Genomic DNA, 26,223 nt, shown 5'->3' with positions numbered 1-26,223 from the left:
CTCGATCTCTTACCTAAACTCTCTTCCGTCGTCTCACGAGGAGTTTAGAAATTGAAGTCCTGGGGGGAACTAACATTTTTGTTTTACTTTGAGCCCCCAAAAATATCATCGAACAGAGGTGGTCACCGCATCGCGCGCTTTCACATGCGCTTCTGCGACCGTCTGGAACGCTCTTCCTTCCGATATTTGCACAACACTGGAGCTATGCACTTTTAAATCTATACATTGAAAACTTGTTTTTTTAGAACTGCTTTTTGTGTTTAGTTTGTTGTCCTTCCCCCGCACCTCCGTTTACCACAGTTGGCCCCGTACGGTGGGATAAAGGTTCAATATACACAAACATTGCCCACGCAGTTTGGTAATGATGCCACGTGGTATGTAGGATACACTGGTAGGAACGATCGCGTGGTCAGTCACGCTCTTCTGCTGTCTCGAAATCACCTTCTTATCGGAGTTTTTCTCTCAAGGATGGATGGGTGGTGGGATCGAATTCGACGCGATGACGATTAATTCGCGTTGCAAGTGCCGTGGTGAAATGTACATTGCGTTGAGTGTCTTTTGGGCGATTGATTTAATAATTGAGAGAGATTATTTCCAGATCAACCCTACCCACTGTTAATCGAATTGACTTGGGGTGCTTTAAAAATATATAAAGGGACCATATGGTGACACGTGGAAAAACATGCTTGGCATGAGCACAGTGCCGGATTATCCGAGTATCAAAAGTAGCTACATATGCTACGGGCCCCGCCCTTTCAAGGGCAACGCGCTAAATGCCTTCAAGCGGTCAGTTCCGGTTCAGTGATTCTGCACTGGCTCTATTACTATAGTACTATACCGCCTTCAACTTTTATGAACGACTGGGTGTTTAAGGTTAGCGATTTGTCTTATTATCTAGCTGTATAGCAAATGAAAAAAATACAATTACTTTACTATGCAAGTTAAAAATGTGTGTTTTAACATTTATGTTTTAATTTAGGGCCCCTTTATAACATATGATACAGGGCCTGCACAACCTTAATCCGTCACTGCATGAGCCCCCGGGGTGAGGAATGAAATGTGAATTCTTACGCAAATGTTCCTCCTCTTCGTAACTTGGCCCCTCCGGTGTCAACTGCAAACTGGCGGAGAGAATGTGATGACAAGGTGTGATGGCATCAACAAAGATTCGAAGGCGTTTGCTTGCAATGACTTTGTTTTTCAATCCTGCCTTTCACTGAAAAGAATTCACTGGGGGCTTGCGCGTGCATATCGAGCGATAAGTGAATGCAACAACTTATTTTTTGTACCAGGCGTGGTTCAACCGTGATTATAAAGTGTAATTTAGGGTGTGGGTGACATAACCAGTCTGACCGTGTCCTTGTTGGCAAAGAACACCTGCACGAATTATTTACCAAACTACAAACCACCCACCCAGCAACCAAGACGTCAACAACAAAACCTCGCCGCCGACTCAAGTCCCGATCCCCCGCCCTCCCCGCCCTTCTGAGATCGCGCTGTTTGCTGTCACCGTCCCAGAATGTCACCCAGGTACGGACGAACGCAGGTGAACAGAGTGAAACAACGCGGACGTCCAGAATAAACAGCACATTCGAGACCCAAACAAACATCGCACATCTCCTGACTTTGACATTCCTCGTAGACACCGGTGTGACCAGCAATCAGGACATCAACATGTGGCTGTGCACATCTACTTAAAAAATGTGAAATTAAAGACAAGTGTTGCACACTCGAAATGAAGGACGTTGGGCAGGTGCTCCAAATCGAGGGCAAACACATTTATTGTGGTTAATCTGTAGAATGCAACAGCACGTGTGTCACACACAGCAATCTTCACCGAGTCGCCATTAACCACGTGACTGGTGTACACGTCCGGTTAATCATTAACCCTGCCAGCCCCCCCCACAGGCCCAACTCAGTCATCACATGCTGGTGTACACACGTGCATAAGGACTTATTGAAACAGTGGTCCATTCCTCATGTGTCACACAAGCCAAAGTAGTGTGATTGTGACAATGCAACCCAAACTATGGACCATATAGCAAACCACTGTAGTCTGCACTTCTTCAATGGAGGAGGAATAGAAAAACTACACCAACTCTCGCCTGAAGCCCTCTTGTCGTTGCTAGCAGACCTCAATATTGGCATTTAGCTCCCGAACATATTTCCACGGTACGCAAGAATAGAACCACACACACCTCTTTTCGATTTAAAGCTTTCGTGACTGCAGGGATTCATCTTCTTGGTTCTGTCGGTAAAGTCACGTAGAAGGGAAATAATAAAATAATAAAATAATAGAAATAAAACACTAAATGAGGACGGCTGCTTGTGTTGTAGCCGAAACGTCGTGAGAATTTTTTATTGATTATGTTTTATTTTTATTATTTCCCTTCTACGTGACTTTACCGAAATAACCAAGAAGACACACACACCTCTTTTCCACGTACGAGTTTTTTTATTAATACCCTTCCGACTGCTCGATTAATGCCAAGCCGTCGCCATATGTCTCACGCTCCTACGCTGTAACAAGTGTCTCAAAACAACATTTCACAAGGGCCCTGCTTAATTATGGACGTTAAATATTGTATGCGTGGGAAGATATAGCGTAGTGCCTGGAAAACAGCCACTCACTAGGAGACCAGCATACTTGCTGGATTATCTTACGGGCAACGTTTTAACTAAAATGGCGTATCATATGCTCATAAGTTCACAAGGTTATGCCCCAAGTAAAGTAGATGAACATGCAGACTTCGCCTGCAGCTCATCTCACGTCACCTGCAACGATCATCGCCATTCCTTGGAGCGGAGGAGGATACGGATGAGCTCCATTTCTCCCGGCGTCTCTTGTTTACTGCGATGAATTACACCGCTGTTTAATTTATTGGACAAACAATTTTATAATCTGATGGTGGGAGGGGGGGGGATCCCATTATCGGTGCGTGCGACTCCTCTTACCTGCGCGAAGAAATGCAAATAATAGCAGATTATGGGATGAGATTTGCACCACTCGTCATTTACTCATCTTATTCACGCAAATGAAGCGGTGGAGCAGTGGTCTCATCACTGTGCTGCCTGAGTTTGATTCCCAGCCTCGGCTAAGGTCAGAATCATTGAGCATTTTAAAAATACATCTAGAAACGTACTCTTTTAAACTTGCTTTTCATTAGGATTCTCTTATTGTGTTATTTTCACTATGCCGTCGCTAGAAATTTGTTACAACGTGATTTTATTTTGCCTAGAATTTCATTTTTATTGTTCATGCAAATGTAGATATATAATAGGCGACCTTTTGGCCAATGGTCCTTCATCATAGCACGACAATTATTCTTCATGTATTATTACGGTGCCTTGAGTCGTTGTTCTGGAGACCAGGATATCGATGATTGATGTTAGGTCACCGGGGTTGATGAAGGCACGAGTCGTGATTTCTCGCCGAAACAGTGGGCCACATGGAGGCTGCCATGATGCATGTGTTATGAAGAAGAGCCGTTGCCCAGAAATGTTACCGATTATATTGTTACTTATTTATTTACAGGCCACAGCGTTGTTACTGAATAATGTACTAAATGTTTTTTTTTAAATCATGAAGTGAGGTGAGCAGCCAGTGTGCAGGTCGTCACAGACACACCCACACCAAGTGGCCACCACTCACATTCACATAATTGCACCATAGCTGGAAGCGATTTAAATACATTTCCCAAAAAAAGCCCCAAAGTGATGGCATTCAGTCGCGCGGTGAGATACTCAGCAGGTGAACCACCTCTCGCAGTGACTGCAGGCCACCCTATCCACACGATGGAACATATCGCAATCAACTGCATCATTCCACATGGGCCCCACTCTCCGGCGGACTGGGCAGCGTTGATCGCGCTACTCACAAAAGCTGTGTGATTTACGCGTAACTTGCCATACACTTCAAGAAGCCGAGGCTGAAAGGGAAGTTATAATTACGATTGAAACTATCAACCGTCCTAAGAAATGCATGTTTTGAATGAATTATTTATAATGTTTAAATTATACATAGACGTATGTCGTATTTTTTTTACTTTTCCAAAAGATGAAATTTAATTAAATGCTTCGTGCCAGCAGCTCGTAAAGCTACATTATGTTTGAGTGGCGAATGACAACTTGCCCTCGTATTAAGGATACAATGATTCACCAATGTAATTAAATTCCCAACACGCACGTTCCATATATACATATGCATCGCAAGTTTAAGAATCAACTACAGCAATGCTGATTCACATGAAGACCATGAGCCAAGTGTTTGGTCGGTACCACCTCGGAGGTTAACTACCACCTCGGAGGTTAACTGCCACCCTGTCCACCATTGAGCAGTATCCACCATGGGGAGAAAGATTCGTGTATACACTGTTTCACACACATAATTCATTTTTATATTCACATTCCGTTGACTTTTCATATATCACATCAAAACATTATTTTAATGAAATTATATTCCGTCATACTACGATATTCCTTCCTTAATGACCTTTTTCTGAACAAAAGCTACCACGGTGACATAGCTATAGTACAATATATATAAGTCATCGAGGGCTAAAATTAACCTTATGGCAGTACCCCTGGGTACCATTGTACCCCGGCTCTCGCATAATGTCCATGATGCAGTCATTTTTAGTCTGTTGATGGTCGGCGATGCGGCAATCAACTCATCTCGACGAGCTGTACATGAAGCACTATTCAAAGTAGAATTTTTCGATAACGGATTTTTTCATGCTAATTTTTGCGTTTCGACATCGCGGAGTAGCACTGATTTCGGATTGATTAGTACCCCAGTCGCTGGAGTGAAGTACACCTCTGTAAAAAATAGTGTCCCAGAATGAAAATTTTAATTGGCTCAGCCATTTTTTATTATTTGGTACTCCGGGGTACCGTCATAAGGATCAAATGTTAAAAGAAATCCATTGTTAGTGCTTACCACCCTGCGTTGTACCAATAATACATGTTGGGCCAATGGCGAATATGTGGATAACTTTTTACAAATTAATCATAAACAAAATCACACCATTACCGTATGTTCCCGCATATAGCCCGCATACGCATATAACCCGCAAAAATTGCGTTTTGTGTTAAACAAATTTCAGATATCCCGCACCTCCATATACCCCGCAGGGTCTTGTTTTGTTTGTAAAAAGTGGTATACCCCGCGGGTTATATGCAGGAAAATACGGTAAATATGTAGTGACATCAGAGATGTCACTGTATGGTCCCGGCCCAGAAGGGTCGTGCCGCTCGATGTTCCTACATCGTGGACAGCGCCGTCTGGGTGGCTGTGTGTAGTACCAGCCCTAGCGGGGCTTGGCGAGCACTGGGATAGTGCGGGCACCACGCACAGTGTGTGGTGGGGGCTCCCCCGAGGGGGAGGGGGTGTGTGTCAGCCCAGGGGCAGGGTTGCCCCGGGCCATGGCACTCTGATTGACCCCGTAGACACGTGATCCGGAATGTCCATACAGGGGGCCCCAGGTAGGGGGACTAGGGGGTGATCACGTGTCCGGAGAGAGCTCTTGAGAAGGATCGAGAGGGAACGAGAACGTTCGGGAAGGCGGGCGGGGCCGAGGGCGGAGCGGCCCCGACCGGAGAGGGATATAAGGCGGGTCCTTGAGAGGGACCGGGGTCTCTCTTCGTTCTACAAGCTGGAAGTTCTGCGTCTCAAGCTGGAAGCGCCTCGTCCTACGGGGGACCACGTGGTCGGAGACCCGAGCGAGGGTCCGCCCCTTCGTAGCAGTAACTCCCCTGTATAGTGTAGTTAGCTGGGTGGTCACCACCTTAGGCTGTATCTGGTGAAGGGGCAGTTACCCCTTTGTGTTACGTGTTACAAATAAATGTGCTGCCTCTAAAAGGAATGTCTGCGACTTAGTTGGACTCGCTACACACGCATGTAAACACTTTCTATGTTGCAAATGAATGAACAGAAGGTCGGTTACCACATATAATCCAAATACATACATTCACCAGCACGCAAAATCTCTACCAACGTTGAATTGGACCATCATCAACACGATGGTCGTGGTAACTGGGCTCCACCACTGAACTGGGCTCCACCACGACGGGAATGTGGACTTTCCACAACATCAGGTGCAAAAGAGGAACCCATCACCATGTAAAGGATGTGGGGTGTGTGGGGTTTAACATAAATACATGAAACACACTTCTCAATTCGATCCACATCTAATACTTTCACCGATGACAGCACTCGCATGATTTATGCCCAGCAGTCACAGCAAAATTCATGCCAGCGGCTGATTCTTTTTGACGCTGACATCAGTGCTACCCTTTCAAGTTTCAGTATATTAATGAGCATCGACAAGTTAGCAAAGCCTCCATCATCGAGCAGCTGGAATAATATACAGTATGAAACTTAGCAATGAACCCGCCCAACCCTCAATCGTATTCTGTAAACGTGTATAATCTAAATGTATATACGATCTTTAACAGCGGGAGTGGTGAATGCGTGTGATCAGTCACCAAATAAAGTGAGTGCCCAAATTCTTATTCGTGCTTCTGGGACTCATGTTTCGGGTGCCACGTTGGCGAGATGTTAACTACCTCGCCTGGTATGCAGGAAGTTGTGGGTTCGATCCCAACCCTGACGCTTGCTGCGTATTTGGAGTTTGCATGTCTCTCTCTCCCCGTGGTCGCGTGGATTTTTCTCTGGGTACTCCGGGTTTTCTCTTCACATTTAGAAACATGCGTTTAGAGTACTTGACTGCTATACATTTCCACATGATACACCACTTCTTTGAGCTATAATTTGTGACCAGGTCAATTCTAAAATTAAACAACTCTATAGCTCAGTGGGCCTTATCTGGTAAAATAAAATATATTTAAGTAGCTGTAATAGTTTGACGTTGTTTAAACACTATCGACATGTGCATTGTGTAGGGACGTGGCCATGAATGCACAACAAATCCCAAACAATTTTTCTATTTTATAAAAAATAATTCCAAACACTTTTCTCACAAATGCAGAAAACCACGGATCGCGCGTACACACACTACACCAGTTTTGGCTTACAACCGCACCTTGTAGAACGTGATTAATTATTAAAATTGTTTAGGAATGTGAATGTACGAAAAAACCAGCTCTGCATATGTAATCCCCTCAGATGATTAAATGCCACGTAACAAGACATGTTGGGGCGTTCAACCAAACTGCTTTAACACGCTCTGGCAGGGCCAATTCCATTCCCGATCACGCGTGACGAAACTTTCACGCTATTACTGTACACAAACCCATTTGGGTGTATATGGTGCTTGGAGGACTGAACTCACAGTTGCAAGATCTCATGAGTCAAGTCGTGGGTTGACCCATCATTACTCTTGCGTCAAAATATGAGTAATAAAAAGGTGCGATGCTGCAATTGTCAAAGATGCAAAAAGAACAACAAAAAACCCCAACACATTTGTCACTTACACTGCCCCTAAAGAGGGACAATATAGGTGACAATTTCAGCAACGGCCCTTTATTTATAGTATATTGACCATTGATTAAAATAACCCCCTATTATAGCTACTGGAGCTATTGTATGCACTTTTACATCTAGATTGAAAACGTATTTCTTTAGAACTGCTCTTTGTGTTTAGGTTGTTGTCCCTCCAACTTGCGCACCTCCGATTAGCACGGTTGGCTACGTATGGTGCGAAAGAAGTTCAACATACACAGGGCAGTGTTATTGACACGTTTGTGGGTTGAGTTTTTGTTTTGTGTGCTCCTGGGTGAGTACAACAGCTGCCACTTTTTTGATGTATCGATGTTCACGGGCATGGGCAATTTCAAGAGGGCTTGGTCAGTCCGGCATATAACGGTAGTTTGCGATGAACTACTTTGGGAGCCTACAGTGCTCAGAGAATTTCCGTAAACCTTTGACCCTTGTGTTTAGCAAAGCAGAGCGGATATTTACTTGCTGTCATGCAGATCGTCTAAGCTATGTTGAAAAGTACGTGCACACACATCGTGTCCTGATTACGTATTGAAATCATACAGGTGTCGTGACTGACTCAGAGACATGAAGAGTTGGAGGCACTTTGTTTATTAACACAGCCTAATGGTTAACACTTGGGGACTACGGTTCCCAGTCAGGGACAGCTGGTAGACTGCCTGACTGGCGACGCCGAGATGGTGAAGGCAGAGATGACGGTGAAGAATCCAGCACCTACCTTCGTCTTGGAGATATCAATTTCGTGTGAGCCCACCGCATTAAAACAATGAGCAGCCACGGCTGAGGTATTGATCCTACCGTGTTTCAGATCTGCCTTGTGTTCACGAACACGGTCCGAGACATGTGGCTTAGTTTCCCCAATGTAACCACTGATGTTAACATTGACATGCTAATAATCTCTTACATTGACATGCTAATCTCTTACATTGACATGCTAATCTCTTACATTGACATGCCCATCACTAGCCGCCCCCACTTCGTTTATGACCCTTGGGCTACACCTATTTCAAACCTTTCAAACAGCCTGCCTCAGCAGCTTTTCCCCCTCTTTTTTCACCTGATGACGATTGCTTGTGTTGCGATCGAAACGTCGTGATATTTGTATTATTTTGTATTCACTTTATTTTCATTTTTTAAATTATTATTTTATTGTTCTATCTACGTGACTTTACCGAAAGACCCAAAGAATATGAATTCCTGCAGTCACGAAAGCTTTAAGTGTGTGTAAGTGTAAGTCGATGTGTGTGCGTGGGTCTATGTGTGTGTGTAAGTCCATGCCTACGATCCATCCTGGGTTTAACCAGGCTGAATTGTGTGAGGAGCTCACAAATCCTTGAAAGATCTGGGCAAAGTCCCATCGGTGAGCTCTTCCAGCAGGCAAGGCTGCGTTGGCTGGGTCATGTAGCCCGCATGCCCAGCCACCGCATGCCTAAACAGCTTTTGTTCGGCCGGATCGAGAGGGCTAAACGGGCGCGGCACGGGCTAGAGAAGAGATGGAGTGATGTGGTACAGGAGGACGTGGAGCTGAGTGGACTTGCCGATGACTGGTACCAGCGGTGTCAAGATCGGCCTCAGTGGAGGAGGCTCGTGAAGGACGCTACTGGGCAGTTGGAGGCAGTCGCCCTCCAACAACAACGGAGGGTGGAGGAGCGACGCTCACAACAACGAGCGGAGCGCCGGATAGCTAAAGCACAGCAAGTTGGTACAGTAGGGGGCACAGGTGGTGCATCAGCCAGTCGTCTCGGTTATCTCGGTCAGTCGACCCGTGGCACCTGCTGGGTCTGCCCCGTGACCTCCTGCCAGCGGGCGTTCGACACTTCACGTGGCCTCAAGGTGCACTTGGCCTGGCACAAGCGTCGTGGTGACGTCACCGCCACTTAGTGGCGAATGGCGGTTGTTGTAAGTCCATGTGTGTGTGTCTTAGTCGATGTGTAATTGTGTGTGTAAGTCCATGTGTGTGTGTCTTAGTCGATATGTGTAATTGTGTGTGTAAGTCCATGTGTGTGTGTAGGTCGATGTGTGTGAGTCTATGTGTGTGTAGGTCGATATGTGTGTGTGTTATGAGCGGTCGTGTAGCGGTTAGCGCTCCGCTGCGCTACGAACCCGGCGACACGAGTTCGATTCCCGCTCACGGCCAACACCAGTGACGATTATCTCACGCGTGAATGATGGATGTTTTCACGATGAAAATCCTGTAGGGCTAAAGACACAAAGATCGTCGATTACACTCGACGTGCGCGCGATGCCGCAGGAGTGAGCCGCGCGCCTTGAAGAACGAAACCCATGGCTAGGGATGTGTCCGTTCCTGGCGCCATGCCGTCAAGGGTTTTAGGATTACAAATACGCGTCGTGTTGTATGACAATGATGTAAATACCCCCAAAAGCAGAATTTGAAGGTTGGCCATTAATAATTATCAAAGACGGTTTCGAGCAGTGGTTTCTCAACCTCTTGTGGCGACTGAACCCCCTTGGTTGAATTTTGTTTCAACCGAGTAAAGTACCCCCCCTTGCCTGACCCAACGTGGTTCTTAGAAAACACATTCCTGCGGAGGGAGCTGGTAGGAACGTTGGGTTGCTCGGTCAATGGCCAGGGTCAACGGCAGCGTGGTGTATTCCGCAAATATGCCCGACTGTGAGGGCGGGCACAAGCCGGCGTGAGTAGGTTAAATGTTGAGTTTTATAAGGGCACCACGCGGTGACCAGCCCCTCCTCACTCAGCCCCCCCCACCCTCCCCTCCCCACCCAGCCCCCCCACCCTCTCCACCCAGCCCCCCCACCCTCCCCTCCCCACCCAGCCCCACCCTCCCCTCCCCACCCAGCCCCTCCCTCCCCACCCCCTCCCTGCACGACGGACGGACAGACACAATAATCCCTTGTGGGCTGGTGTAACCAGGAGGTTCCTACCAGTATTGATGTATGAATAAGGAACGCTAATATTGTAACCAATTGTCATTTTTGTGAGGTATATCCTAACTAGCCGGTAACTGCAAACGACAAAAAAATTGTTCGCAGATTGTTTCGGATCATTGAGTTTAGAAAGGCCTTCGATATCGTTCTAGGTTACCATATGGATTTACATTTTATCGTAGTTATTTTATATTGCCAGATTCATACATGATAATTCACCAATGACTCTCGTGTACGATGTAACTTCACACGTTTGTAAATCACCTCGCGTACCCCAAGGGTATCCGCACACCCCCGGTTGGCAACCCACTGGTTTATTAGCCATCGTTAAATTGCGGCTGGAGTTTAAATTAGTTGTCGTAAAATGTGGACTAGAATACACGAATAAAAGAAAGCATTAATGATAGATCAGTGTGTAGACCAATGAGCGCATGGCCATATGGTCACGAGTTAAACTAAATACACTATTTATATTTTACCAGGTGAGGCCCACTGAGCTATAGAGTTCTTTTTCAGAAGCGACCTCGTCACAAATGATAGCTCAACGAAACGGCTTATCACGTGGAAATTTATAGCAGCCAAATATTTTAAACGCACGTTGATTCTAAATGTGGAGGGGAAACCCGGAGGATCCAGAGAAAAATCCACGCGACCACGGGGAGAGAGAGACACCGCAAACTCCAAATACACAGCAGGCGTTAGGGTCGGGATCGAACCCATGACCTCCTGCATACCAGGCGAGGTAGATAACATCTCGCCACCGTGGCAACCTTTTAAAAATAATTTCAGCAGCACTTGTTGGACGTGCAACGGCGGTTATCCCCAGGGGAGAGAGTGGACGCCCCCCAATAGATTTCATTTCATAGGATATTTGTCGACGCACTGCTGGATGAAGGAGGCTTCCTTCACACGCCGTATGGGTTACATGGGGTTGTTGGGCCATACTTCACCTAGCTGGGTCAGTGCGGATTAGTAAAAAAAAACCAATGTCATTTGTAACGCCGATCTTAACATGTGTAGTATCCATACAGTAGTTCAACATTAATGTGCCATATTATTGAGGGACGACTTGTGTTATCTTGGTGTGGTCTGGGACTTTCTTCTTTAGTTTTTGCTGCCTTGCCAAGCTAGATAAATGGAACTTAAATAATGAATTTGATTATTTATATTTCATGACTCACTTACCATTTCTTTATTTTGCACTCCTATTGTTTGTTTGTATTGTTTGATGTCACGCGATTTTGGACGATTTTTGACCCCCCCCCCCCCTTCGTCACAAAAAATCAGACTCCCCCCTCAAATATGACGTCACAAAGGTCTGCCCCTCCCCCAAACAAAAATAAAACATGCTTCAAATCGCTTTAAACTATTGTCATTGTAGTGCGTATTTAACGTAGCGCTGCACTCTGATGTTGTAGGCGAAAACATTTATTAAAAATTTTATTTAATTAAGTAGAACGTTCACGTTTACGGTGACTCTCAGACCGCGTTCCACTCACTGGCATTGTATTCTCCGCAGGGAATGGATTCTTTGCTCTGCTACTCTCCCATTTTCATATTTCGTTGCTGCCTCTTAGTATCTTTCACACGACGGTCAATGGTACAGTGTATAATAACAAATAATATAACATTTATATGCTTAATACAATGTACAAAGTCATATATAGTATCGTAATTGTATAGTGAATATATAGCAGTGTGATATACATTATGGTGGGTAGAATAATACATAGTGTAATATAACAATGCATAAGGTGATGTATAGTAATACAGTATATAATTTAATGTTGGGTTTGTCTATGGCAGCATATAGTACGGGGCAGACCTGTTTGATGAAAGGGAAAAAAGTTTAGCTGGAAGCATATTATATTTTTTGCGACATAGAATTGTAATGTATTACTTACTGTTAGTAGCTCAGCTTATTGGAGAGTATATTTAGTATACTGATGATACTATGAAGTTTATACTTTAGCTTTTTTTACGTGGTTGTTTAGTTTCTGCAGCTGCATACTATTCACATTCCTTCCCTTTGTTGGTGCTGCCCCTGCCCCTGCCCCCTCCCTTTGATGCTGCTAATCCTGCATGATGCACGGGCATAACATGACTTTGAAAAACCCCCCGCCCACCTCCCACGCATTTCACAATTAGCACTATTCGCATTCCTGCATTTCCCATAAATATGCTAAATTCCTCTTCAAATGCAAATTATTTTGTCAAGGCTCTCTTCCTCCTCCCTCACAGCTTAAATAGACACTCCAAGCCTAAGACGTGTCATTTAGACTCTGTCTTATCGACAGACATGTTCTTCACCTGAGGACGGCTGCTTGCGTTGTGGCCGAAACGTCGTGAGAATTATTGTTTTATTTTTATTATTTTATTACTTCCCTTCTACGTGACTTTACCGAAAGAACCAAGAAAATGTTAATCACGTGATAGACCAGAGAGGGATCTAGGGGAAAGGTCACGGAAGGGACACATCGAGATCTCGCTAATAGGTTCCAGAAGGGGGCGGAGCCAGGCCACGCTGACAGTAAAAGAGGGGCCCTGGGAGGGGACCTCGGGGCTGTCGTGTGGAGTGGGATCACCGTGGTGCTGCTGGAGTCTTTGCCGTGGTCTTCGTCTTCACCGTCTCGGCGTCACCAGTCAGCCAGTCTATCAGCTGTCCTGACTGGGAATCGTAGTTACCAAGTGTTAACTGTTAGGCCGTGTTAAACAGTGCCTCCTACTCCTAGTGTCTGAGTCAGTCACTACACAGGTATGAGACATTTCACCAGTGGACAAACTTCCCCCATCAAATAGAGGCACTGCCCACTACTCATTATTGGCACAGACACCAACTGCTAATTACAAAGAGTGGATATGGATTGACAATTAGAGGCAAACAAAATACTTGTTTAGGTGACGTGTCCTTTGTGCACACAGCAGCTCAAGGATTGTGGGAAAAAGCATGTTGAAAAGTAAAAAAAAAATTGCAATATTACTATTTTTATTATTTATCCAGGAAAATCGTAGGACTTTTTCAGGAGGTTCCTGCAATGGGTTTAAATTTTAAGATGTTTTTAGCCAATACGCGTGGGAGGAAACCTGAGAAAACCCACTTATGAAAGGTGGCAGCACTAGCCCCATATAGATGGAAACAAATTATTAGTCCACTTGCTGCACTGCCTTCTCCTGGAGAGCCCAGGGTATAATACCTCGATGCCCACGGGAATGAAGTTTCACAAGTTTGTGTGATCCACAAACCCTCACAGTGCGGAATTACAGGCATGAATAGCCACCACCTGCAGATGTGTTTTAGTATTGTACCGCATGATGTAACTATGTATGTATATGTTGAACTTCTTTTGCAATATATGTAGCCAATCGTGATATTCGTACATGGCCAAATAATAAGTCATTCCCCCAACGTTGGGAGCTTCTTCAGGAATAACCCAAAACACCAGTTGAGGTGGTTCGGGCACCTTGTAAGGATGGCCCCCAATAGACTCCCGCTGGAACTCTACCGGGAATGTCCCACTGGGCGGAGACCCCGAAGCTAGCCCAGGACACGCTGGCAGGACTATGTCGCTCGGCTGGCCTGGGAACCGCCTGGAAATTCTCCAGCAAGAGCTGGAGTCTGTCGCCAGTGAAAGGGAGGTCTGGACCGCCCCACTCAACATGCTACCGCCGCGATCCTCACCAGGACAAGCGGACTGAGAAACGAGCGAACACCTGAGACCTACACAGCCTAACCTACGCAGTGGAAATACATGTGGAAGGTGTTCACGTTCACGATTGAATAGTTTTGGGGATAATGGGCATTCGAGATAAAACTATACAAATAGGATGTGGCATAACCCTTGCAAGAGACATGCTCAATAGGAGCAAAAACAAGTCTCGTGAAAGCTCAACAGTTATTCTCAAAGGTTCCCCCCACAGAAGGAACACAAATGAAGCCACCGTACGTCGCACAAACCCCTTTCTTTACTCAACGCAATCCATAAATATCACGTGAAAAACATTAGGTTTTAACAAGCACTTGGCATAATCGTAAAAAAAAAATTACGTTTCTGAACAAAATGTGAAAAAAGTATAGAACAAAACATTTGGTAATACGCTTATAAAAATGCTTCTGAAAATAGTTTAGCCAATTGTTGCAAACACCATATTTTATATCTCGAGCTCCATAACATTGTTCTCATATTCTGTTTTTCAACAGAGTAAATGTCATTTAAATAACTATACCGTCACACACTTAAAAAATGCTTACATTATTTAGTAATGTGCAGCATGTTTAGACTGATTTTTATCATCATAAAAAATGACCGTCGTAAATGTTCAATACATTTTACTCAAGACATGTTGAACCTATACATTTCATACGGTGTATCAATGTGCCAACAAAAGTATCTTTATGGGGGGGGGGGGAGTGTTTGGAAAATAGCGATGTGATGTTACACACGTGAAGAGAAAAGCATCTGAGAAAGGGCATCCACCAAGGAGATGAAGCAGTGAAATCAGTTCGGGTACAGGTGTTAGGTGGATTATTACACATCACAGGTTGATAAGAGGTGGTGGTGGCTTGGGGAGGTCTTCATCCAGCAGTACATTGACCGTGGCTATGAAGAAGAAAGTGATTTTCTCATCAGGCTTATTAAGTGTTGTGCCTGCCGAACACCGACTAGACAGCCACCCTTCAGTCTACAAATTCTGGCACGTTATTGCTTAGTTGCCATCTGTGTGTCACAGTCAATGCGAAAGATGTGTAATGTCTACATTTTACTTCATAATTGTAAATAATTCATCTATGTTTCGATCGTAAATTCATTGGGGTTACATGTATTTACTTGGTACGTTAAATAGTTAGAAACAGTCAAATCAATGACAATGGAAATCATACACAACCATCATTTTCTAGTTCATGAAAACTAATTTTAATGTTTTCTCAACAAAGCTTCAGTGACACATTCAAAAGCGTAGAGCATATTGGATGCTGCCCTGGTGTAACGGTTTGCTCACTGGACTTGCAACCCAGAGGTCGCCGGCTCGATCTCCCATCCAAGCACGATCCAGGCTTAATCCCACTAAACTTCCGAGGTCTGACACATTCCGGGCGAGTTGGTCATACGAGGGAGTCCACACCAGTGCCATGAAAGCACAATCATATGGTTCCCCCAAAACGGACTGTAATTCATTGACAGCGCAACGGGGGATGTAATTCCTGCTTGCATGACAATAATGTGCACAACGTGAATCAGGCAGCGGTGCTTCGCCTGGAGATGCATCACCTCATGATTCATGCTTCATGGCTGACCGCCTGTTCTAGAGGTTAAAATGCTCAATTCATGATACTCCAGACTTGTGATCTCACGGGTAACTTCATAAGCTTGAACAAAGTGATCTATTATTAGTTTAAATATTCCAATGCAAAGTGTCACTCAATAGATACGAACGTTCAAAGCCACATTAAAAACTTAAAAACGGACTCAAGAGCTACACTTCTGAAACATTGGACAGAAGCCACTTTTTCAAGACGTACAGAAACCATCTTGGGTTATCTGGGTAGGTGGCACTGCGGCAAGAGCGAAACTCAATCGGAAGGTCACGGAGGTCATATTACAGTCAACAATCAGCCCATCATTTATCTGGGGGCTGATAAAATAAGTATCACTTTGCGGGAAGTCAACGTCAACAGTGGTTAATCCTTGGGCGACTCGATTTCCACCACTGACTCTAAATAGCTCGAACATGAAAGGGACTCTCTCCTCAAGACACTTTGCAATGCACTGGTTTCACGTGTAGCGTATTAGGAGAAAAGGGGGCACACAATATATTGGCTTTCACAGGCTGAGTGCAGATTGTGCTGAGAGCAGGAATGGGTTAATACAATTCATTAATCATTGAGCCTATGCTTCTCATGGAAAAGTCTCCTGTCATATTGGCCCAACGTTGAGTTTTTTCAAACGTCAGTGCAGCATTTAAGTACTGTAAGGGACAAAACAAAAACTAGACATTAAATTAAAAACATTTGAATAAATCATTTCCCACACCAAATCCACACCAGACTCTGAAGCAGTCGCCGTAATTTTGGTTTCTATTTCAGAACAAATCATTGGACCCTTTAGCATGTATTTCCCTTTGCAATGCTAACGACTAAGTACTACATATACCTACTATAGGTCAGGGGGAAAATAATCATGTATAAATATTTATAACCGCTACAATATTCAACAAAGAAAACAAAAATAGTCAGACTGGGAAGTCTAAAAAAAAGACAAGCAGTATAATCCACAGGCGAAATCTGGCCATCATTATATGCAAAAACATGTATGTACATGTACACACACACACACATATGCATACATGATCCACATACATAGAAACACCATGTATATGCAAGATATCCTAGTATAGACTAACGTCTGCATACAACTGGATCAAATATTCTTTGCGTATATTTTTAAATAATAAAAAAGTGATTCATGTTTCTATCATGCTAATAGGCATATAACAAATAATATTAACAGTACATACACATGACTTGCCAGTTAATGTTGCAGCCAGTAAGTCGCACACTATCGGACAGTAATGTACAACAGATGATGCCAGATGAAACCGGGTGACACAAACCAAGCCAGTGGTCAATGATTATAGGGGAGGCAGTGTGCACACCTCAGATATAAAGGCCGCTGGGCAATGCGCGCTGTAGTAAACTTGGTCCTAGACAGGTCTCTGATGTGTATTGTGCATAAAATCAATTCGCATTCATTAACGACAATTGGAAGAGCTACGGTCTCTGACAGCATCATAGAGGGAGTTCTAATGGGTGGGGGAATTTACCCATGGAATAAATCAAAACATATACAACTCATCTTGCATGGTAAGCTATTTGCCATCGGTGATATTTATGGATGACAACTGAATTGCGCGCTGTGTCAGGATTACGAGTTAGGTGAATGCATAAAATTGTTTAATGTCCTGCATTTCTTCTCACCGCACAGTGGAAAGTTCATAGGGTCACCAAGTATAGCTGACATATCCAGAATTTACAGCGGTGTTGGTTAAACGCAGTAGGGATCAACCGCAAATGTCTCGGTCGGTGATTGGAGCATTGCATAAAATGCCAACGTATTTCTCATGATTCTGGGCGGAGGTGGCATGAATTAGCTTTCTAAAATATATACTGTTAAATATTTCCAAAGCGCTTTGAATATTAATTGCTATTAACAGTTAATTGACGAAAATGCGGTGTTCCTGGTTGGCTAACGCAACACAGCTGTATGCACCGATGTGAGGAAATGTGCAGGGTTCTTACAGCCCGACATACGGGTGTCCGCGGTGCTGCTGCATTAACATCAATGCCTGTTGTAAACATTTTTTGAGAAAAATTACCAAAAAAATTGTCTTTCCTTCTGAAATACAGTCATTTTGGGCACTCGGCTCCTCATATCTTTGTCAAAGGTGATTGTTGTGGGGACTCCTTTTGGTGACATGTATAACAAACGACGTAAAAATAATTTAAAATCGTTCGCGCCCTAAAAGTCACCCTCCCCGTCGATGGTCACGGGGACCTGAGCATTCCTGTAGGCATCCGAGGCGTTTTGGGAAGCTGCCCGTTCGAGCCGCCGCCTGGAGAGGGCCGCTCTCGTGCGCAAGGGCGGGTCGTCCCTGTGAGTGGGGTCCTGCTTGCGACACAAAGACAAAGTTCCCCCCCGTATAGACTTAACGGACTGTTGGAGGCTATACGCACAGAGCGCGGATCGTATCGCAGCAACATAACATCATGAGACCACAACAACTCCAATCCTCAGATTCAGTTGCCACAGCATCCCACGTCCAACCTAGAATCGATTACAACACTGCCCCCCCCCCGAAAAACTCCCATGTGGAATTTACCAACCTCATCTCGCATTACTAGCCCCTTCTCTTAATCATCCAACAACAAAAGGCACAATGACATTACGATCCTACGCGAAATGGACAATACGATGATTATCCTGCATCTTGTAAAGTATGATGTATCGTCGCAACCCTGGTGGGGCACCGTTTGCACCTGCGGGCTCGTGTCCTTGTTGGTGGAGTAGGAGCCCGTGGCGTTGTCGTGGGACGCTCGACGTAGGCTGGGCGGTACCGAGGAGCTGCGGATGCGCACAATGCGCGTGTTGGTCACCTCGCAGTCCACCTGCATCATCGTCTCGTAGCCGGCCGGGCCAGCATCCACCAGCGAGTCTGCGGGTAGCCCCCACAAAAACACAAAGACCCCCCCCACGTAGTCTTAAACAGGCTGTTGGGGCAAGTGCTGCTCGTGAGCACCTATGAATGCCGGTGCGGCACACGAGGGGGTGGGTGGCCAGCACCAAACGCAGTTGCCTCTGTCTCCCGAGCGGCGATGTTTACGCACCGCATCAGGTACTAATTTGAGGCTGAGTCAAACTCGGGGAGGCCCAGGACCAGTTCAGATAATCGCCACGGGTGTTGGTCCTAAGCGGGAATTAAACTCGGGTCACCGGGTTCGTAGCGCAGCATGCTAACAGCTGCGCCACCGCTCCCCTCAACACACACATGACAAGCGGACACGGTTATTGCTCGTGTGGCATCCGAGAGGGTGAGGGGGTTATCGTGGCGCAGTCTGTCAAAGAATTTGGCAGTATTCAAAGGTTGGAAGCGCCCCTGATTTAAAAAAGTGTGGGATGGTAATCATCTCCATCGGCGGCCCTTAGCCCATGGATAAAATTCCACATTCATATGGCTGAGGTTAAAATACTCCCAGCGAGGGGACGTGGAGCAATGAGATCAGTCCGTGAGCAGGAACTGCATTGATGATTGTATTACAGGATAACGAGAGATGGCGATGGGCTGCAGAGGCCTTCATTCAGCAATGAGATATATCATGGCCAATCTTTGCATCGGATGACCATGACTGATGTTCTACAAAGTGGTACACATTTAATCAAATCTGGATTGACTGAAGTGACACCTGCTTGGGTGTCAACCCATCTCAGCTGGGTGAAAACAGGCTTTCAGATACGTGATTGACAGTGGTGAGGGCAGTGGTTATGATGTGTGTGTGTGTGCTGCATTCATGAATGTTTGTACCGTTGAGAGCCATGGCCGGCATGACCAAAGACATCTTGGGCCTCCGCGTCTTGTTATGGCTCATAGCAGGCAGCAGAAGATGATCCTTAGGAGTAAAAGCCAGAGGTGGGACAAAGTCATTGTTATGCAAGTCCAAGTCGAGTCTGAAGTCATCAAATTCATGACTCGAGTCTGACTCGAGTCCAAGTCACATGACTCGAGTCCACACCTCAGAGGTGGGACAAAGTCATTGTTATGCAAGTCCAAGTCGAGTCTGAAGTCATCAAATTCATGACTCGAGTCTGACTCGAGTCCAAGTCACATGACTCGAGTCCACACCTCTGGTAAAAGCATCATCCTCCTTATAAATGTACATAAAGCAAGCCTTGTCGAGCAGCCTCGCATTATAATTCGCGCTCAGGGAGGTCACTCTACCCACCTCCCTCTGATGTTCTCATAGTCTGGCTTTCCCCTTGTTGTACGTCCACATCATTCACTGGCAAGGTCCCTCTGGGCTAACAGTGTCTAAAGTGGTACATGCGGCATAAATAAACACACTCACTTAAAGGTGCATGGTGATACACAAAGCAACGTCCGTGACTCATGATTCAACCAATTATTTGGTGATACTGCACGAGCACAATTAACAAAATAACTCGTTCGTCAACAACACTGTAGCCTTAAAAATGAAATATATAGTGAGCCACGTTTAAAGCAATTATGTGGCTTCATCATAGCACACAAATGTATGACTCATGAGATCATGAGACACCTGTGGAAGGGACAGACTGACCCAAGCCTTCAATTTGTTTAATGTAAATAATATGCAAATGAGGCAATTGTACAGTATCTACAAAGATCACAGTGTCTAATTCCACTGAACCGATACTCAAATAGTGTACATTAGATAAAGCCACTAAAGGGTGCATTTCATCACTTCAATCAGTTAAAAAACCTAGTAAATATAACCAGCTGAATGAATGGTTCCAATTACTAAAATTATGACTGCCATTTATTGACATGCAGACACACAGCATAAATGTTTGCCGTATCTGAAAAGTATTTCATTCAACCGCAGACAACGCCTACCCGTCACACTGCGAGAACCAAACACGCGTGCTATGGTATTCATGGAGGGAAATGCAGAGCAGGTTTGATAACCAGTTTGTCTTAACACAAAAATAGGCACCAACATTCCACAGTATCCATACTCTTTGGTATTTTCGGTAAAGTCACGTAGGTAAAAATGTTTTTAATTAAATCACGACGTTTCGGAGGCAACACAAGCTTCCGTCTTCAGGTGATTTAATTTAATTTATTTTTTTTACTTACGTGACTTTACCGAAAAAAACAAAAAGTATGGACCCTTGCAGTCACGAAAACTTCAAATCTAGAATTCCACAATATCCTTTACTGAACAAAGTGAGAGCCCACCCAATAGCCGAATCCCTCTACCTAACTATACATTTATTGCCCTTTGGTTCTTTCGGGTAAAGTCACGTAGAAAGAAAATTATTAAGTAATAGAGTACGACGCTTCGATTGCAACACAAGCAACCGTCATCAGGTAGAACTAATTTTGAGAGAGAGACAAAACACAGACACGGAGACACACAGACAGACACACAAGCAGAGAGAGACAACACAGAGACACAGAGAGAGACACATAACATAGACACACAGAGAGACACACAAGCATGGAGAGATAACACAGAGACACACAAAGAGAGACACATAACATAGACACACAGAGAGACACACAAGCAGAGAGAGACACACACAGAGACACACAGACAGACACACAGTTCTGCCTGATGACGGTTGCTTGTGTTGCAATCGAAACGTCGTACTCTATTATATTATTTATTTTATTTCTATGTGATTTTACCGAAAGAACCAAAGAGTAATTCCTGCAGTCACGAAAGCTTCAAATCAAGTTTATACATTTATTTTACAATTCAGTTCGTGAATAAAGAACAAGTTCGTCTTGGAACATGACAATAACACACATTGAACTACACCTGCTACTTTTACGGGGTCAATGGTTATTACAAATGAATGCTGGTCTACTCGGCTACCATAATTTATGCTCTATATTTTTGATGCTATCTCATGTCAATAATAACACTTAAGATGAAAGTGTATATCTCTGAAGAAACAAGGCAACCGCTTGTTCACACCACTGCTGACAAGACGGATCGTCACTAGACAGAGCTCTCGAGAAACCCCCTCTAAGCGGGTATTTGGCCTACTTCTCCACACTGGTCAGATGTTTTAAAAGAGATGGGAATACCCACAATTTACCCCATCACACATGACCTGCCGATGGACTCTGTGTCCCCATTTTATACCACCGGTTGGACGGAGGCGATGAGATTTAAGGAACCCGCCTGTTGTTTGAAGTTCCGCGCCCTGGGAGATTGAACGGCCTGTATTCATAAAGTAAAAGAACAAAGTGATGCTCACCCGGCTAAAGGAAACAACGTAGAAGGTGTCATCTTGTCTGTCAATTGCCTCCAGGAAGTCGATGTATCCCTGCGCCGGGCCTCCATACAACTGAAGCTGATTGGAGGGCATTGCCCTGTTTCCACAGACACACACAAAACATGACTCTAACGTGCACCAAGAGACCACGTTATATTCCCGATGCCATCAATGCCTCCCTCCCTGCTACCATTGACGAAGATGAATACCGACGCAGCGGCGTGTGGGTGCATGCGTATGTGCACGTCACATGTTCCGCATTGGCCAAATAAGCGCCCACACCCAGTGCAGTTGTTGTGCATGAGGGTGTAACTGTCATTTTATATAGATGATCAGAAATCTGATCTTATCACAGAGAATAAAGTGTGACTAATCTTACGTTAAAGCTATGGGTAAAAAAGTTAACATTCTCCTATAAAAAATAACAAAACTCGTTACTAATTTTTTTATGTGATTATAATGAAAAGCTTAACTGTCACTGAGTGGAATTATTTGCAGTTTGGGGTTTGTGAGGGTCTGATGCGCAAGAAGGGTGGACACGAGATCAAGAGCATTCCTCTCATATATTTAAATTAACACACGAACAGGAACCAAGAACACCGTGAGATCACTTAACACAAGGTCTAACTATGCTAGACAGTCCATCAACAACTCCGGGTTTGCATGCTCCGCACAGAAGGCCGGGAGAGACACAACCTCCTTGCAAGCTTCAATTCTTGGAGCACTGTCTTCTGTTACCAGAACGCAGTTGTTATGACAGCCGTATTGGCAGGAGTGGAATGGGTCTCTGGGTCGTCCCGAAAACGAGCAGGAAGTCCGATGGACCTCTCCCCGTCAATCGGGGAATCACTCTTCAGCCTGACGACTCCTGATAACGCCCTCGCAGCAGTTCACCCCCTCTAAAACACCTCCTCTTCAGCCCCTCATTGGCTTATGCTCCACATAGCATGGCTGTAACAGTTCCCTTGTACTTTGTAAAAATATAATATAGAAATACACCTACCTGGTGGCGTCAGGGTGAGGTATGGACAGGATTCGCCCAATGGATGACCGCTTGGTGGTGAATTTCTGCAGGAGACAGAGGCAAGGCTCTCAACAGGAAGATCGTCCACGCCACTTGCGCCAAATCAAGCACGTAATTGCAGAGTCGTCTAGCCGTTCAAGAGCGAGGACTTGTCAACATGAACGACATTCGTTCCTGCGCTCAACGTAGGGTGGTGATTATGCATACGTTTGGAAAGTATCCCTATTATTTGTCCAATATAGTTATATCCAAGATAAGATAAGATACACTCATGGTCACAGCATGCAGTTTGACAACGATGAGACTTAGTAATACTGTGGGTCATTAACAAAGCTTGTCTACATGTACACAGGAAGGTTTTGTCTGTGTGTGCGTTTGCCTTGAGGGGAAATGGGTTTTGCATGTGGCAATTTTTTTGTGCACGGCACTATCAATACCAACCACCTGAGTTCAACTCTCAGCCACAAACAACACCATACGGTATACTAGCTTCACTACAGAGCTTCGCCCGGGACTTGGATTCACCACGCCCGGCCGCCTTTGTCCCCCCAGGGGCGATGTTCACACACCACAACAGTTACTTGTTTGAGGCTGAGTCGACCTAGGGGAGGCCCAGGACCGGTTCAAATAATCGTCACCGGTGGTGGCCGTGAGCAGGAATCGAACTCGGGTCGCTAGGTTCGTAGCGTAGCGCGCTAACCACTACACTACAATGCGTTATGCTTCCACATGCGCGGGTCACATGACAGATTTGACGTCACAGCTCACTTGACGTGCAAAAAAAAATGCATTATTGAGCTCCCCCAAAAAAAAGTGTATTTTCATAATGTTTGCATGGTGTACAGTCTGGAAAGTACCCACATGGCAAATTTAAAGTTTGTTGCATGTCGGGAAGTACGCTAAACATTTTGAACAGACACACATATTCACAACTTTGCCTTTTATATATATATGGAGATGAACCGGTCTTAGGCCACGCCTAGGTCGACTCAGCCTTAAATGAGTACCCAGTGCAGTTGTTAACATTAGCACTGGGGAGACAAAGGTAGCCAGGTGTCGTGTTGGGACACCCACTTCCTCGTGTGCCGTGCCAGCCTTCATAGGTGCTCGCGAACATCACTTGCACCCCAACAGTATGTTAAAGGCTACATGGGGGGGTCTTTGTCTAGGTACCGGTGGGCTGGGCGGCTTGGGCTGCCACCGTTTAGTCACTTTGCGCCGCTCAACCTCATGCCGGTACACCCAGCCTCTCAGTTCATCTGCAAGTCTGCACACACAGACACACACACACACACATGCCAAATCAATCAACAATCACACACACACCTCATCAATGATATTTCAAATACAGTAAAACCTTGGATTGCGAGCATAATTCGTTCCGGAAACGTGTTTGTAATCCAAAGCACTCGTATATCAAAGCACTCGTATATCAGCTGTGATCACGTGACACTCGGCAGACAAAGCATATACACGTACTACTCGTATTGCAAGACCTCGCTCGTTTATCAAATTAATATTTATTCTAAAAAATTGCTCGTCTTGCAAAACACTCGCAGACCAAGTTACTCGCAATCCAAGGTTTTACTGTATTTAATAACCGCTGAAATCCTGGGTTCGAATATGGGCAGCCACCTGTGATGAACCTGGGTTCTCAAGAATCCAGTTCAGGTTTATCTTGTTTAACAAAATAAACTTGAAAAATTAATTAATCAAAATCAGACCTGGTCAATCAGGATGGCATTAAACACCCATAATGTTAATTATGGTATATAACTTCACTCAGCATATTCCAGCTTTGACGAGCTGGAATAATGTTGGTTTGAAGGTGTGCTTGAGTGGGGATGAGGCCAAGTGAAGAGCTTTTTGACACGACCTACGAAGACCATTTTCTGACACGTGATGATGTGATGTCACACTGCTCACTGTAAGAGTTCTGAATGGAATTTCTTTGGGGTCTCATGACATATCACCAAGAGTAAAACTGGAATTTAAATGTAAAATAAACATGTGTCTTCATCCTCACGGCTAGCCATCGTACAAAGACGGTCACTGCATCGCACACTTTCAGATGCGCTTCTGTAGCTGTCTGGAACGCTCTTCCTTCCAATATTAGGAAGCCATATTCTTGGATCTTTCGGTAAAGTCACGTAGATAAAATAAAATAAAAATTACAAATAAAATTCAAGCAAAAAACCCACAACGTTTCTATCGCAACACAAGCGGTCTTCATCAGGCAGAGAGAAAAGTCAAAATTAGTAAGCCACTGACTGAAGCTATGTAATTTTAAATCATCTACAGTAAAACCTTGGATTGCGAGCATAATTAGTTCCAGAAACGTGCTTGTAATCCAAAGCACTCATATATCAAAGCACTCGTATATCAGTTGTGATCACGTGACGCTCGGCAGACAAAGCGTATACACGTACTATTCGTATTGCAAGACCTCGCTCGTTTTTCAAATTAATATTTACTTAAAAATGTTGCTCGTCTTGCAAAACACTCACAGACCAATTTACTCGCAATCCAAAGTTTTACTGTACATTGAAATCTCATTAATTTACATCTTCTTTTGGTATTTAGTTTACTGTCCTTCCCCCGTACCTCTGATTAGCACATTTGACTATGTACAGTTCGAAATAAAAACTACATGCATACATACCGGAGGGACTCGGTCTTATTGAAGTGTGGGCATGACGGTGGCCGGAGGCTGGGTAGGGAGCTGTTCACAGTCACCAGCAACTCTTTTCCATTGGCCAGGGATGTTGTCTTGTTCCTAAATAACAACAAGGCACGGTGCACACATTCACCTCTTATCAATGGCAGGTACAACAGGTGGTGATGTGTTGAACTTTCAAAGTACTTGTCGCAACATGAATGCTAATATGTGCGTACGCTAATAAACATAAGTGCCACCTGGGCAGTGATGGAAATTATACATTTTCAAGGTGACAACAAGCCTATACATTACACACTGTTGACTCTCCACAAAGTAGTAATTATTGTATTGACATCAGAGAGGAGATGACGGATCGAATGTATTTCGATGCAGGATTTTAAATGAACGCTTTACAATTGTGAGTGAGCATTTTAACATGTAAAATGTCAATATCCGGATTAAAACGTGGATATTCCATGTTTATTACTGAGCACAGGCCCCAAAAACACAAACTGCCAGCAACAAACAGCACTATAAAAGTTGTAATAGATAAGAGCTAACACGTTTCTGGAACTGAGCAAGCTAATAAGAGCTTGAGAAAAGAGACGATGGGAGGACATTCTAAAGTCAAGTAGCA

The 26,223-nt window shown here is 44.6% G+C and overlaps 1 protein-coding gene across 1 annotated transcript in view; it reads right to left on the bottom strand.

Annotated features, from left to right (window-relative positions):
• Positions 1 to 14,400: 14,400 nt before the first annotated feature.
• The window catches only part of ATF6B (activating transcription factor 6 beta), a 34,804-nt gene continuing 22,981 nt past the window's right edge, over positions 14,401 to 26,223 (bottom strand). Inside the window, exons 11-17 of the mRNA XM_061561547.1 lie at positions 25,590 to 25,703; positions 24,101 to 24,194; positions 22,907 to 22,971; positions 21,886 to 22,000; positions 19,442 to 19,526; positions 18,399 to 18,574; positions 14,401 to 18,027 (exon numbers count right to left, since the gene is read on the bottom strand). Coding sequence (XP_061417531.1) covers positions 17,881 to 18,027; positions 18,399 to 18,574; positions 19,442 to 19,526; positions 21,886 to 22,000; positions 22,907 to 22,971; positions 24,101 to 24,194; positions 25,590 to 25,703 — 796 coding nt within the window. The 3' untranslated portion in view covers positions 14,401 to 17,880. The remainder of the gene's footprint in view (positions 18,028 to 18,398; positions 18,575 to 19,441; positions 19,527 to 21,885; positions 22,001 to 22,906; positions 22,972 to 24,100; positions 24,195 to 25,589; positions 25,704 to 26,223) is intronic.

Source organism: Lethenteron reissneri, chromosome 27, assembly GCF_015708825.2.
Source record: "Lethenteron reissneri isolate LAM-NWPU_2019-01 chromosome 27, ASM1570882v1, whole genome shotgun sequence".
NCBI classification, from domain to species: Eukaryota; Metazoa; Chordata; class Hyperoartia; order Petromyzontiformes; family Petromyzontidae; genus Lethenteron; species Lethenteron reissneri.
This window is presented reverse-complemented; position numbering and strand designations above follow the sequence as displayed.